Source organism: Colobus angolensis, unplaced genomic scaffold (genome assembly GCF_000951035.1).
Source record: "Colobus angolensis palliatus isolate OR3802 unplaced genomic scaffold, Cang.pa_1.0 Scaffold50, whole genome shotgun sequence".
Lineage (NCBI taxonomy): Eukaryota > Metazoa > Chordata > Mammalia > Primates > Cercopithecidae > Colobus > Colobus angolensis.
This window is the reverse complement of record NW_012118488.1, coordinates 40,682-54,598: the sequence shown is the minus strand read 5'-3', so window position 1 is coordinate 54,598 and position 13,917 is coordinate 40,682. Positions and strand designations below refer to the sequence as shown.

Below are 13,917 nucleotides of genomic sequence, written 5' to 3'. Positions count from 1 at the left end.
TGGCAATTATTACGATGATGATTTTCATCAGAGACATTACCAACCTTCCAGCTGAGATTAAAAAAAAAAAAATCCGTTATATCTCAGAGAATGCACAACATTTTAAGACTGAAAAACCACATTCAGTCAAAATGCTGCTTAGCAATGAAAACTATTCCTTTCATCACCTCTTTTTCTTATTTTTTATGAAGTGTCTCACCTTCTTCCATGATGACAGCTTCTCCTAGACTCTACAATTGCATGAGCACAAGCTTGGTCTTTGACTAAACATTCCCAGTACAAGCAGGAAGACTCCCAAAGAGCAGATGCTCAATTAATATTTAAAGTAAGAGTCATAAACAAGAAGATTAACTAACTATGATTTAATTTCTCACACATTCTTGAATAACATAAACAAATCCAGGTATGTATCTTTATGAAAAGAAAGATTAAATGGAGTAAACCAAGAATTGAACATTTTTACCCCTCTGGCTTTCGATCCCAAATACTTCACTAAGAGGTCTTTCACATTACCAAAGATATTTCTATTCCAATGCCACATTTTCTTGTCCTGGATTACAAAGGTGATTTAAGGATTTCTATTAACAAGTTGTTTCACTCAAAAATCAAGACACTTTCTACTATCCCTGAAAAACAGCAATAACAGGGTGATCCATATCACTTGTAAATTTACATTCTGAATCTAAATAAACCTGTTGAAAGAAACACTAGTTGAAAAAGAGAAAAAAGTCAACAAGTTATTCATGCATAACAAGAACAAAAGTTAACAGGCCTTTTAAATTACAAAGTAAAGAATCTGCCTAAGACCTCAACTGGGGGTGAGAACAGCAGGTAAACTTGGCTTTGGGAGATTGATTGGCCATGGCAGTAGTGCAAGGCCTGGCTACAACTCTGGCTCAGACTCTGGCTTTCCCTTCATCTCTCAAAGCCTCTTCATAATGGGCTGGGAAGGCACAGGGGGTGGTACCATTCACCTTGGCCAAAAACTCCAGGACTTTCATCTTGCTGGTTTCGGCATAGGCTCTTGGACCCCACAGGAATTGATAGCGTGGGGGATCACTGTTGGGCACCTGCTTGTACTCCAGATATTTTTCCTCCACCAGATCTTGGGTGATGAGCTTCCGGGGTTCCCCAAAGACTAAGTGCTTCTCTCCATCATAGACTCCCAACATATTCAGGAATTCCCAGATCTCTTCCTCAGTGGCAGAGTTGCCATTTAAGAAGATCACACCCAGGAGAGGCATCAGAAGCCCATTCCTGGGAAAGTCCCAGGTACCAAGCAGGCCTTCTTCATCGGTGGGGTCTACCTTGTTGAAGGTGTAAGTGTGGCCGCTGGGTTTGACTTTATTCAGCTCAAGGCCAAAGACAAGATTCAGGCGCTCAGAGGCTTTCTTGAGGATGTCAGGGAAGTGCTCCCTGAACCTTTTGCCAACAATCTTCAGCATTTCTCCCTTTGTAACGGACTCTTTTATTTTACACTTGCACAACAGGAACTGCACCAACATCCCTGTCTTCCTGCTTAGAGGATCTTCGCTTGAGCTCTCAGTAGATGTTGAGGCCTGGGAGGAACTTGCTTTTTTCTCACCTTGGCTCTTGGCACCTTTTTTAGATTTTGTGGATGAAACACCTGCAGCAGCGGCAGTGGTTGGGGCTCTCTGAGGTTTCTGGGGAATGCCAGCAGCAGGAGAGCTTGAAGCAGCACCCCCAGAAACAGAAGAGGAACAGCAGGGGGCCTCTTCTTCCTCTGCTTCAGTGACCTGAGGAGCATTGAGACCCTGGGTCTCCTCTCGGGCCTTGCGGCGTTTCTCACGGGCACGGAGCTTACTCTTCTGACCACGAGGCATGATGGCTGGGTACAGTAAGAAATGTGAGCAGGAGAAGAGGTGGTTAGTATACCTGGAGATGGGAGAAAGAAATCTGTGAGCACCTTTAGCTGGAAGACCCCATCTTGGCTTTATTGAAGGAAGCCTGCCTTTGCAGGTTTCCCTGAAGGCACTGTTCTAGAAAGCCACAACGCTCCTGTTGTCCTGGTCAGCCTTTCCCCTAAGACACCAGAGAAGAACCATAGGACGTCTATAGTGAGTTTCAGACTGCATTCTGTCAGCCTTGCCTTGGGCTTACTATGGTGACCGGAGGTACTGGCAGCGGGGCCTCCTGTCTTCTGGTATTTGAGATTTTATCAGTTCACTTTTAGGATTATCTTATGAAGTCTTGGCAGGGTCCGAGCCACTCCGTTCCGCCATTGTGAATTTGACACCTCAAAGCTCCCTGGATTCATGAGAAGGAATTGAAGGGGTGCCTCAATCCACCACCCTGACAAGTGACACCCAGCGCTAAGCGTTCAGTGAGGTCTTTGATGTCTTGGAATCTAATATTAGAGTCTTCAGCTCTCATTCAAGGTCCCCATCTTGGCTTCATGTAGGGCTTGGCACCAGCCCCCTTCTGCTGACTGGTGGCTACAGCTTCAGACTAAGAATCTCACCTCTCTTAGATCTCATATAAAAAAGAGAGGGGGACACTAGACCTGATAACCCTTTTCTGAGCCTTCTAGGGCTGAAAATAAAGGGTTGGACTGGATTCTTTGATGTCTCCACTGTTAAGGATTCAATGGTCCCTTGAATTCTCACTCAGATTCCTCAATTTGACTCCTGATAGAGGAGCTCTCCTTTTTATTGAACTGAGACCTATGTCGTCATAGTAAGAGCCAACCTCCCTGATAATCCATAGGAGGAAGTGAGGGTGGCCTAATCTGACCAAATGTGGTCTTCCCAAAAGTAAAAGCTGTGGCAGGCAGATAACTGTCCTGTGAGAGATGGTCCTGCATACAGTCCCAACTCAGCCTCTAAATTTGACTCATGAGAGGGTCTAATATTCTTCCCTGATATGGTTTGGATCTGTATCCTCACCAAATTTCATGTCTAATTGTAATCCTCAATGTTGGAGGTGGAGCCTGGTGGGAGGTGACTGGATCATGAGGGCAGATTTCTCACGAATGGTTTAGCACCATTCCCCTTAATGGTGAGATGGTGAGTTCTCATGAGATCTGGTCATTTAAAAGTGTGTAGCACCTCCCCAGGCTGGGTGTGGTGGCTCATGCCTGTAATCCCAGCACTTTGGGAGGCTGAGGTGGGCAGATGACAAGGTCAAGAGATCGAGACCATCCTGGCCAACACAGTGAAACCCCATCTCTACTAAAAATACACACACACACACACACACACAAATAAAAATTAGCCAGATGTGGAGGTGGGCACCTGTAGTCCCAGCTACTCGGGAGACTGAGGCAGGAGAATTGCTTGAACCTGGGAGGTGGAGGTTGCAGTGAGCCGAGATGTCACCATTGCACTCCAACCAGGAAACTGAGTGAGACTTTGTCTCAAAAAAAAAAAAAAAACAGTGTGCAGCACCTCCCCTGGCCTCTTGATCCTGCTCTGGCCATGTGACATGTCTGATCCCCCTTCACCTTCTGCCATGATTGTAAATTTTCTGAGCCCTGCTCCCAGAAACTGAGCAGATGCTGGCATCATGCTTCCTGTACAGCCTGCAGAACTGTAAGCCAATTAAACTTCTTTTATTTATAAATTACTCAGTCTTGGGTATTTATAGCAATGCCAGAATGGACCAATTAATACATTACTTCTGTTGACAAGTGATCACCACCCTCAGATCAAAACCCTCATTTCTCTGTTACCCTTGAGTGGGAACTGATGGGCACCTCTGCTTGACATTTCTGCCTGGGGTCTCTCAGAGCTGACAGTACTGAGGATTGTGTGGCTCCCACTAATACAGTGTGGGAGCTCCCTGCAGTCCTCGGAGTTCTTACCATGACATCTGGCACAACCTGGAAACCCTCCCTCTGCTGACCTCAGGCTGCCCTTTTTAACGGGGTCCTTCACTTCTCTGAGATATCCTGGGAAGAGTGAGTGCAACTCAACATGCCAACATGCCAACATGCTCAGGTCTCCCTGGTCTGACAACAAGGGTGGGCTCTATGTGGAACTTCTTTCTGGTTGGAGTCCCCTCCTCATCACTCACTGTCACATCTTTGCTTCCTGTTAGAGACTGGGTCTCTCTGTTGTATTAGACCTACCCCATTACACCAAGGTTCTCACCTCCCTGAGACTACCTCCAGAGGAAACGAGAGGGCATCTCAGCTTGCCAGCTTTGCCCTGACCCTCCTATTGCTGGCAGCAGATGTGGGTCTTGGGTGTAGCCCTCAACTTCTTTAGTCCCTGGAGAGGAAGTCAGGTTGCACCGCATTTGTCATCTCAGCCTGGGACCATCTAAAGCCCAGTGCACCTCGGCCTGGGAACTGCTCAGCATGACTCCTCTTCTGGGTAGAGGTCCACTCATTGGTACTCAGGGTCCCCACCTTAACCCCAGTTAGGTTTTAGGTTGATGCAATATGAGCAGAGGCAGGGCTGCTTCCTAGGTTCAAGGCCCTCCCCTCCCTGAGACTTTCCAGGCACAGCTTTGCTGGGGCCTCCCAGAGCCGTCTGCAGGGACGAGACTTAGTGAGGCCGCCCCTGTTAAGGGTAGGAGATACTCTCTTCAGTCCACATTTACGGCCCTCAAATTGATTTCAGTTAGGGCCTACACCCACCCTAAGTGCAGAATGAGGCCTATCGCCTACGTCCAAGCCTCCTTCCCTCGCGACTGCCCCTCCCCCCACCCTTCCCCTGCCCTGCAACTTTCCAGGTGGAATACTGCCGGACCGCTTTACCACAGCCTCTCAGGACCAAATGCAAAAGCGGGACTTAGTGGGGCCCTCTTTGTTACGGGTGGGGGCGGTCTCTTCAATTTACACTCAGGGTCCTCACCTTGACTCCCGACCAGTCCTGAGAATTCACCCTCGGCTGACCAGACGCGACACTCCTTACACTTGCTGGGGTCCTCGCCTCCAAAGCGGAAGTCAGAATGAACCACATCCGCTCGGGTCTTTGTCTTCAAAGCGGAAGTAAGGATGCGTCACATCCGGCAGCCCGTGGCCTCGGAGGACTGACGGCTGGGGTAGGACGCCGCTGGACGTCACTGTTCTAGCGTCGCTGGTCCCTACGTCTCCACTAGGGGTCCTCACTTCAGTATCTAGCAGCCTGGGACAAATCTGCCTGCTGACCCAAATCCGCCAGCCTCCAAACAATACCCCCACCTCCCTCAGTCCCCACCGTGAAAATCAGAGCGTGCCATAGGCCACGCCTGCCTGGGCCTCACAGGCCTGACAGCAGCAGCAGGGCTCTGTGAATGTGTCTCTTTTGGGGAGAGGTCTTCTCACCTGCACTCAGAGTCCTCACCTTGATTCCCGTGAAAGCCAAGACTCTCTCTCTGCACAACTGGGGTCACCCTCTTTAGACAAAGGCCCTTCCTTCCCCGAGACTATACAGGTGGAATTAAGGGGACTCAGAGATAGTTATTTTGGGGCCTCTCGGTGCTAATAATGGCGAGGGGCTCCATTTGGCGCCCTCTGCTGGTGTTGCGGGGCAGAGAGTACCCTCATAACACTTAGGATCCTCACCTTGACTCCTGTTAGGGCCTGGGTTTTGTCTCTTTGAACTAGGGCCATTTCCACTAGTCCAAGGACTTCACCTCTGTGAAACACACCAGGCATATTGATGGGGTTTCTTCACCTCATAATTCTCTTCTGGGCATCCCAAGAGTGACAGCATTGGTGGAATTTGTGGGCTCCTCTGTTCTGGGGTGGGTGGTTTTGAAACTGCCCCTATGAACTGTATAAAATTAATCAGGGAAGAGGGAAGGGAGATAAATGAAGGTAAACCAAGCTTGCAGAACATTCAGCATTAATCATGAAGTCAGCTTGCTCTCTGACCTGCTTCTTCATAGTTGTTTGGTGCCTATTATCCCAGAATCATGTAGATCCTGTTACTAGATTATAGTTCCCCTTAATTCCTCTATAGATAACAATTTGAACGTAATGAAACTTTTTTTTTCTTTGAGATATTCCTTCAGGTCCCGCATAGTGATGATTCTAAGGACTCAGCTGGTCCAAAGAACCCCACTAATGCCAGCTGCTCTAAAGGACCCTACTGACATCAGTTGGTCCAAAGGACCCCACAGGAGCTGACTCAAAAAAAAAAACCAAAAACGCATTTTCCACATTCTGATGATTTCATCCCCTTTATCCCAACGAATCAACAACCTCAGTTCTCCAGCCCCTCACCCCCCATGATTTCCTTGCAAATCCCAGCCCAGAACTCCTTGGGGAGATGAATTTGAGAGTCTCTTCTCATCTCCTCACTTGGCACCCTGCAATCATTAAACTCTTTGCTGCAAGCTTTACCATTTTATTATAGTGTGTTTGTTACTTTGCAGCCGACACACAAACCTGTTGGTCCTATAACAGTTCTCTTATTCCCCTTCAGGTTCCTCACCATGACACCTGACCAGTCTTGGGGCACTCCATCCTCCACTGACCTGAGGCTGTTCCCATGAGATCAAGGTACTCACCCTCTGCGCACCTCTGAACTGGAAGTTGTGGTGAGCTATATTTAGCCAGGGCTGTTCTGGACTTTGAAGGGTTGACAGCCTGAGCTGGACTTTGTGGGACCCCACAGTTCTGGCTGGGTCCTTCCATCATCTTCATGCAGGGTCCTCACGTTCATGTCTATCAGAGGCTGAACTCCATCAACTGACATGAAGTTGACCGTCTTAGGCCACGTCCATGAGAGGTCTGGAGATTAAATGAGTGGATGCTCAGCCTGACAGTTCTGTCTGGAGCTCTGTAGGTCTGAGAGCAGTTGAGAGCCAGTCTGTGCATAACCTCGTATATTCTGGGATATTGGTTTCCCATGTCCTCTGAACTGGGGATCATCTTTGATTAAAGGCTTTCTGGGAAATGTCACATCCCTGCAAACATGGCCAGTTTTTCTTCTGCAAACCTTGCAGAGAAGGAGCCGTGTTCCAGGAGTGATGTGAGATGGGGAAGCTGAAGCACAAGGCAGAAGCCCCAGGACAGGTAGTGGGCTGTCAGAGAAAAAACATGCTGATCTTTTCCATCTTGCTATACTTAGATTCTTGCGTAAATTCTGTTCTGACAGATTTATTTTCTACAGGGAAGAGACTGTCCAGGATGATTTTGGGAGCTTTTGATCTTTTGAGATTACCTGATAGTGCATGTGTAGATGAACGTATTGACACCAGGTACTATTTTTCTTTTCTTTATTTATGCCTCTCATTTATTTTGGCATTCATATTGGTCTGGGAATACATTTGACCCAGTAGTATGGGCACAGAGTCCTTCTTTTTATTGCCTGAGATACATTTTTCAAAACTAGAGAGAAAAAAATGAATGAAGTAACACAAGGTTAGCCTCAGAGTGGGAAGATTGGAACAGTGTGGGATCTAGATTAATCCAGACTGGGGTTCTGGTTGCAGCCCTGCCACTTACCAGTTATGTGAACTCAGGCACGTTACTAAACTTGTGAGCCTCGGGCTCTGCATCTGTGAAATAAGTTTGATAAGCCCTTCCTTGTGGAATTGGTGAAATGTGGTTAATGTATGTAAAGCACCGGACACAATACTTGGCCCGTATTGAGATTTCAGCATGACAGCTATTACCTATGATTAACGTGAACTCTGATGATACCACCCATCCCACTGAGATTGATTTTCTTAATCCAATAGATGTCAGAGAATATGCAGCATTCTAGAAGAAAGAAAACCCAATGAGCCAAAATGCAGATTAGCAAGAAAAATCAAGTCATATTTCCCCATTAAATGATAAATTATTCAATGTGAGGTAGACTTCTCCAGTTAGGTGCAACACAACACATCTAACATTTGTGTCAAGGACTAACAACTTCCTTCCCTCCCAGTGTCACTTCCATCTAAATCACCTTTATTTTCATAAATTTAACAAGCACCAAAAACCTATAACTTGTTTAGAACTTGCCAAATTATGTACATGATAGCCTAATTTGAATGCTCCTTTTAATGAAATTGACTCTAACTCTCCCAGCCCAGTGGAGAATACCCAGCGGCTTCTTATCATTTCATCTTAAGGGAGTATCATCCTTATTTCTCAGAAGCTCACTGGATACAATGTATTTAAGCAGCTAGTTTCTTCACTGTGTTCATCTGCTCTGGGACAAGAGCATAGGACACTTTCCAATGCTGCCCCTAGTGGAGCTTCTCTCCAGTTTTCTCCAAATACCAAAGTTAAGAGCACTTTTCCATTACAGGTTTAGTCTCTCAATTCTGAAGCTTACCATCTGAGGGTCTTGCCCTGCTCACCACTCCCACAGCCTCCTCCAGCCCAGTATGCAGCCTCACTTAAAATTACCTCCCAGTGAGGGACCTGCAGTTTCCTAAGGCCCTAACTTTCTTTTTCTCAGAGCATTTACGCTACACACTCTCGTCTGGAACCCTTCCCCCTTTCTGACCTGCCTCCATCTTTTTTAACCTTGTCCTTTGGATCTGAGAGATACTTTCACCATGTATTTGTATGATAGCTGCTCCTAACGACTAAAATTCTTTGGACAATGGGTAAAACTTTCTTTTTTATTTCTTATCATCTCCAGTGCTAACATTGAGCCTTCGAAAGAGCAGAGAATTGATTACTATTTAAGGAATAAAACAGCCAATGAACAAAAGTACTAAATGAGCACAATTTAATTTATCTTACATTTTTGAAAAAGTCAAACAAATCCAGCTATATATCTTTTAATTTTATAAAAAGAAAGACTAAAAGGAATAAGGCCAATCAAGAATTGAACACATCTCACCTTTTTTTTTTTTTAATTTCGTGATTTTGACTATTTGAGTGTGGAGTTATTTCACATTTCCAAGAAAATAACCTATTCTGATGTTATGTTATTTTGTGTGGATCACAGGGGGAAAAAATCAAGGATTTTCACTTTTTTTTTAAACTAAAAACTCTCATTCTTTTTGAATTATTTATTTATTTTTTTACTTTAAGTTTTGGGATACATGTGCAGATACATGTACAGGTTTTTTACATAGGTATCCATGTGCCATGGTGGTTTGGTGCAACTATTAACCCATCATCTAGGTTTTTTTTTTTTTTTTTTGAGGCGGAGTCTCGCTCTGTCGCCTGGACTGGAGTGCAGTGGCCGGATCTCAGCTCACTGCAAGCTCCGCCTCCCGGGTTTACGCCATTCTCCTGCCTCAGCCTCCCGAGTAGCTGGGACTACAGGCGCCCGGCCACCCCGCCCGGCTAGTTTTTTTGTATTTTTTAGTAGAGACGGGGTTTCACCATGTTAGCCAGGATGGTCTCGATCTCCTGACCTCGTGATCCGCCCGTCTCGGCCTCCCAAAGTGCTGGGATTACAGGCTTGAGCCACCGCGCCCGGCCTTTTTTTTTTTTTTTTTTTTTTTTTTTTGAGACAGAGTCTCGCTCTGTCGCCCAGGCTGGAGTGCAGTGGCCGGATCTCAGCTCACTGCAAGCTCCGCCTCCCGGGTTTACGCCATTCTCCTGCCTCAGCCTCCGGAGTAGCTGGGACTACAGGCGCCCGCCACCTCGCCCGGCTAGTTTTTTTCTTTGTATTTTTAGTAGAGACGGGGTTTCACCGTGTTAGCCAGGATGGTCTCGATCTCCTGACCTCGTGATCCGCCCGTCTCGGCCTCCCAAAGTGCTGGGATTACAGGCTTGAGCCACCGCGCCCGGCCTCATCATCTAGGTTTTAAGCCCCATACGCATTAGGTATTTGCCCTAATGCTCTCCCTCCCCTCCCCCCCTCCCCCGACAGTCCCTGGTTTGTGATGTTCCCCTCCCTGTGTCCATGTGTTCTTATTGTTCAGCTCCCACTTATGACTGAGAACACGCGGTGTCAGAACATGATAAACAACAATAAATGTATGACCTGTGCTTTTCAAAATCTTAGATTCTTAAGTTAAATAAATTATCTATTAAAAAGAACAACATTTGGAGAATACCAATATATAAACAAATCTACAAGTTACCCATAAGAGCAAGAAGACAAAGGAGATATTCATTGTATACCATTTCCTTATCCTAACCCTCTACTACTGAGAACACTCACTGCCCACTTCAAACACAAAGTGAAATATTTGTTTCAATCTTTACTAGACATGGGAGAATCTGCTGAACATAGTCCTGGAATGTTGCTTGGCTGTGGCAGTAGTGCCAGCCCTGGCTTCAACTCTGGCTTGAGCTCTGTCTTCTTCATCTCTCAAAGCCTCTCCATACGTTGGTGGCAAGGCACTGGGATGATATTCTGAATCAATGAAAATGACTGAGGCATGTCTCAATCATCTAAGGAGGCTTATTTGCCAAAGTTAAGGATTCATGCCCAGGACACAGGTCTATGCCTTTCTCCAAAAATGATTTTGAGAGCTTTGATATTTAAAGAGGAAAAGGGGGGGATATTGGGGGAAGAGGAAGAAATATTTTTAAAATGTGTTGGTAGATAAGAGACAAACAAAAGGTGGCATCCTTTAGAGTCTTTGATCATCCTTCCACTGAATACACAATTTTCCTGTGAGACGGTGGGTAGAGGAAATATTCACTTATGCTTTCATCTGTGTCAGTGAATCTGCATTTATACATAAGATAACATAAACAATAGGGCAAAAGAAGCAATCAGGTATGCATTTATCTCAGGTGAGTAGAGGGATGACTTTGAGTTCTGTCCTCTGTCCCACACCTACGAAGATAAGCTATGAATTTACATTGCCAGGGTGAAATTCAACAGAACTATTACTATTTTAGGGTAAAGATCTTGGGGCCCACAGGGGATATCCCTGTGGCCAAACTGTGAGGAAGGTATGTAGTTTTTTGTCTTTCTAGCTATCTTATTTATGAACCAAATGGGAGACAGTTTTGCTTGACCCAGTTCTTAGCTTTTCCCTTTGGCTTAGTGAGTTTGGGGTCCCAAGATTTATTTTCCTTTCACAGTATCATTAACCTTGGCTCAAAATTTCTATGACTTTCATTTTTCTGGTTTCAGGATGGGCTGTCTCTCAGACCCCATAGGAATTCATAGTGGGAAAAATCACTATGGGGCATCTGCTGGCAGTCCAGGTACCTTTCATGCATCAGATCTCTGGTGATGAGCTTCCTGGGATCCCCAGAGATGAAGTACTTCCTCCCATAATACATACCCTTTATTTTCAGCTCTTCCCAGATTATCTCCTCATTGGTTCAATTGCCTTTTGTAAATATCAGGCCTAGGGCAGTCATCAGGAGGCTGGTCTTGGACATGCCCTTTTCATATCTCAACCTCTCATCATAGGTGAGATCCAGTTTTCTGACAAGGGCATAAGAGTGGTCTACTTCTTTTACTTCAACCCCAAAGACAGGCTGCATACACTCAGAGGCTCTCCTCAGGACCTCAGGAAGTGCTCCTTGTACTCTTTTATGGCATTTTTCAGCATGTCTGCTTTTGTGGTAGGCTTTTTCATTTGGTAACTGAGCAACAGGGAATTCATCAGAAAAACCACTTTCTAGTATAGAGGGTGCCTGGACAAATTCTCAGTGTTTGGCAAAGCCTGCAAGATTCTCTGACTTTCCTCCTCTTCTTGACCTCTGAGTCCTCATCTGATACCCTTGATGAAGTTGGACACTTTTGGCTTTTGGATCTCCTTGTAGGCCTAGAGGCATTGCTTACATGTACACGGTTGATACTTCTGGCATGGAGGCATGCTATCTCTTGGTGGTATGGTAGGCAGGTATGTTGGTAGGAAGTATGGCAACGGAGGACCACAACCTAAAGAAGTCTTAGGTTGTGAATGAGTGAATACACCCTAATGGGTGTCTTCAGCTAGTAAACTCAACATTGTTGGCTCTGACAAAGGCCACTTACACCAAGCTTTTCCAAAGGGCAGTGCCCTTGGGCCTCACATGTCTCCTGTCCTGTCCTGTAAGCACTTGAAGAAGGGACTGAGAAGGCTCTTTACAGTAGAGCCAGCAAGCCACCTATCCAGGGTGCACAGTAGGACAGGCAGATGTGGATTCTATGAGGATGCCTCTGTATTATGATAGGTGATCCCTTCAGTCCTCACTTAGGGTCCTCACTGTGCCTCTGGGTAGGTCTCAGGATACTCCCTCTTCTGACTTGAGGTTATCTCACCTCAGACCCAGGCCATCACTTCTCTGAGGCACCCTAGGGGGAAGTGAGAGGGTATCTCATATGACCACTCTCTATCTGGGTCTCCTCAGAGTTTATAGCAGTCATGACTCTGTAGAGCATCCTCTGTTCTGGGGCGGGAGGTCCCCTCACCCCTCATTATGAGTCTTACCTTGACTCCTGGCAGAGTCTGGAATGTATCCTTTTGCTGAACTGGGGTCCTTCAGACAGAGGAGCTTACCTCCTTGAATTCCCTGAGGAGAAAATAATACAGGGCAAAGAAATTCAGGACCTGTTTTCTATATACAGGGTGCCTGGCAAACCTACCTGAGAAATCTTAGCTCGAAACTCTGCTTGGGCCAGATACAGTGGCTACACCTGTAATCCTAGCACTTTGGGAGGCCGAGGCAGGTGGATCACCTGAGGTTGGGAGTTTGAGACCAGCCTGGCCAATGTGGTGAAACCCCGTCTCTCCTAGAAATACAGAAAATTAGCCAGGCATGGTGGCAGGCACCTGTAATCCCAGCTACTCGGGAGGCTGAGGCAGGAGAATCGCTTGAACCCGGGAGGCAGAGATTGCAGTGAGCTGAGGTTGCACTATTGCACTCCAGCCCGGGCAACAAGAGCAAAACTAAGTTTCAAAAAAAAAAAAAAGAAAGAAAAAGAAAAAAAAGAAACCCTGCTTGGGCCTTCCAGTTGTCATAGCAGGGGCAGAGCAGGACACTGAGGTCTCTCTCTTCTGGAGTTATATCACTCCCAGTTAATACAGAAGGTTCAAGCACATCAAGAAATCACGGTACTCTGAGACAAGCAAGCTTGAAGACCTGTCAGGGGATGGGGAAACGAGTGATGGCAATGAATATCTCTGGCTGAGACATTGTTCCTGGGAATCAAATATACCTCCCAATCAGTGCTAGAATGATGTTTACACCAGCATTTCCAAAAATAGGACCTGTGGAATAATATTAGGCACTAATAAAAAATGTGAAATCATTTTAGAGTAAGCTGCCTTAAACAAAGTTGAATAGGTTTTAGTTTCTGATTTTGTTTTGACTGCAAGACTTCCAAGCACCCTCAATATGCCAATATACACTGGAAAACTCCAAAAGGGATGATATAATGTGATGAGTTTCCTAAACCTATTTAACCACGAAAAGCATGCCACGCCTCCCCCCGCCCCCCGCCCACCTTTTATTTTCACATTAGATCTTAAGACTTCAAAACAGAACACTTTGTGGATGGTCCTGGAAGCTTATGTTTTTCTCAGCTTATGTTTTTCTGAATGTTTTCAGTGAAAGTGTGGTGGCCCTTGGAAGAAACCAGAATAAAGACCAGAGGCATTTTCAAAACAGAATGCCTGCTTTAGTGCCTATAAAGATGGTATCCAAAGTGCAACAACATCTCCTTAATAAGTGACATGAAATATCAGCTCTTTAGATGCTTTTCCAAAAATTCCATTTAGAGCCAACAGGGTTCAACCACATTCAAACCTTGCGTGAAATGCCTGATCATTGAGAGACACAGTCAAAGGGTCATGTTAAATGTATGTCACCCTAGATTTCCCCCCCAAAATGATACTGTATCTGGGCTACTGAAAGGAAATTACATTTGTATTTTCTCAGCCCCCAACCCTCCAAGGGGGTAAATAAGCTAGTGCTAGCTAAACTATGGGGGAGCCAATAAAAAAGGGTATGTGTATGGCCAGGTTTTCAGCCCTAGAGGAGAATGAGAATCTTTGAAAACCACACAAGAGAGACTATATCTTATGAACTGGCTTTCCCCAGTGGAAGTGGCAAGGGACTGTGTTACTGTGGAGGCTAGTCAAGTGCCTGCATTTCATCCAAGTGTTACGGGA

The 13,917-nt window shown here is 45.7% G+C and overlaps 1 protein-coding gene across 2 annotated transcripts; it reads right to left on the bottom strand.

Annotated features, from left to right (window-relative positions):
* Positions 1 to 347: 347 nt before the first annotated feature.
* Positions 348 to 4,911, bottom strand: LOC105524527 (melanoma-associated antigen B2). 2 transcript variants are annotated; one of them, XM_011959809.1, is made up of 2 exons: positions 4,821 to 4,911; positions 348 to 1,896 (listed from the first exon to the last, which is right to left on the bottom strand). In XM_011959809.1, exon 2 carries the CDS (start codon positions 1,842 to 1,844, stop codon positions 897 to 899), a length of 948 nt encoding a protein of 315 aa, XP_011815199.1. In that variant the 5' UTR covers positions 1,845 to 1,896; positions 4,821 to 4,911; the 3' UTR covers positions 348 to 896. The 2 variants fall into 2 exon arrangements, with proteins under 2 accessions (XP_011815199.1, XP_011815198.1); XM_011959808.1 differs by having other exon boundaries at positions 348 to 1,849; positions 4,821 to 4,910.
* Positions 4,912 to 13,917: the final 9,006 nt, after the last annotated feature.

What these genes read in the sequence shown, in the direction of transcription:
- LOC105524527 (XM_011959809.1), bottom strand. Translation starts at nt 1,844, where the DNA reads ATGCCTCGTGGTCAGAAGAGTAAGCTCCGTGCCCGTGAGAAACGCCGC.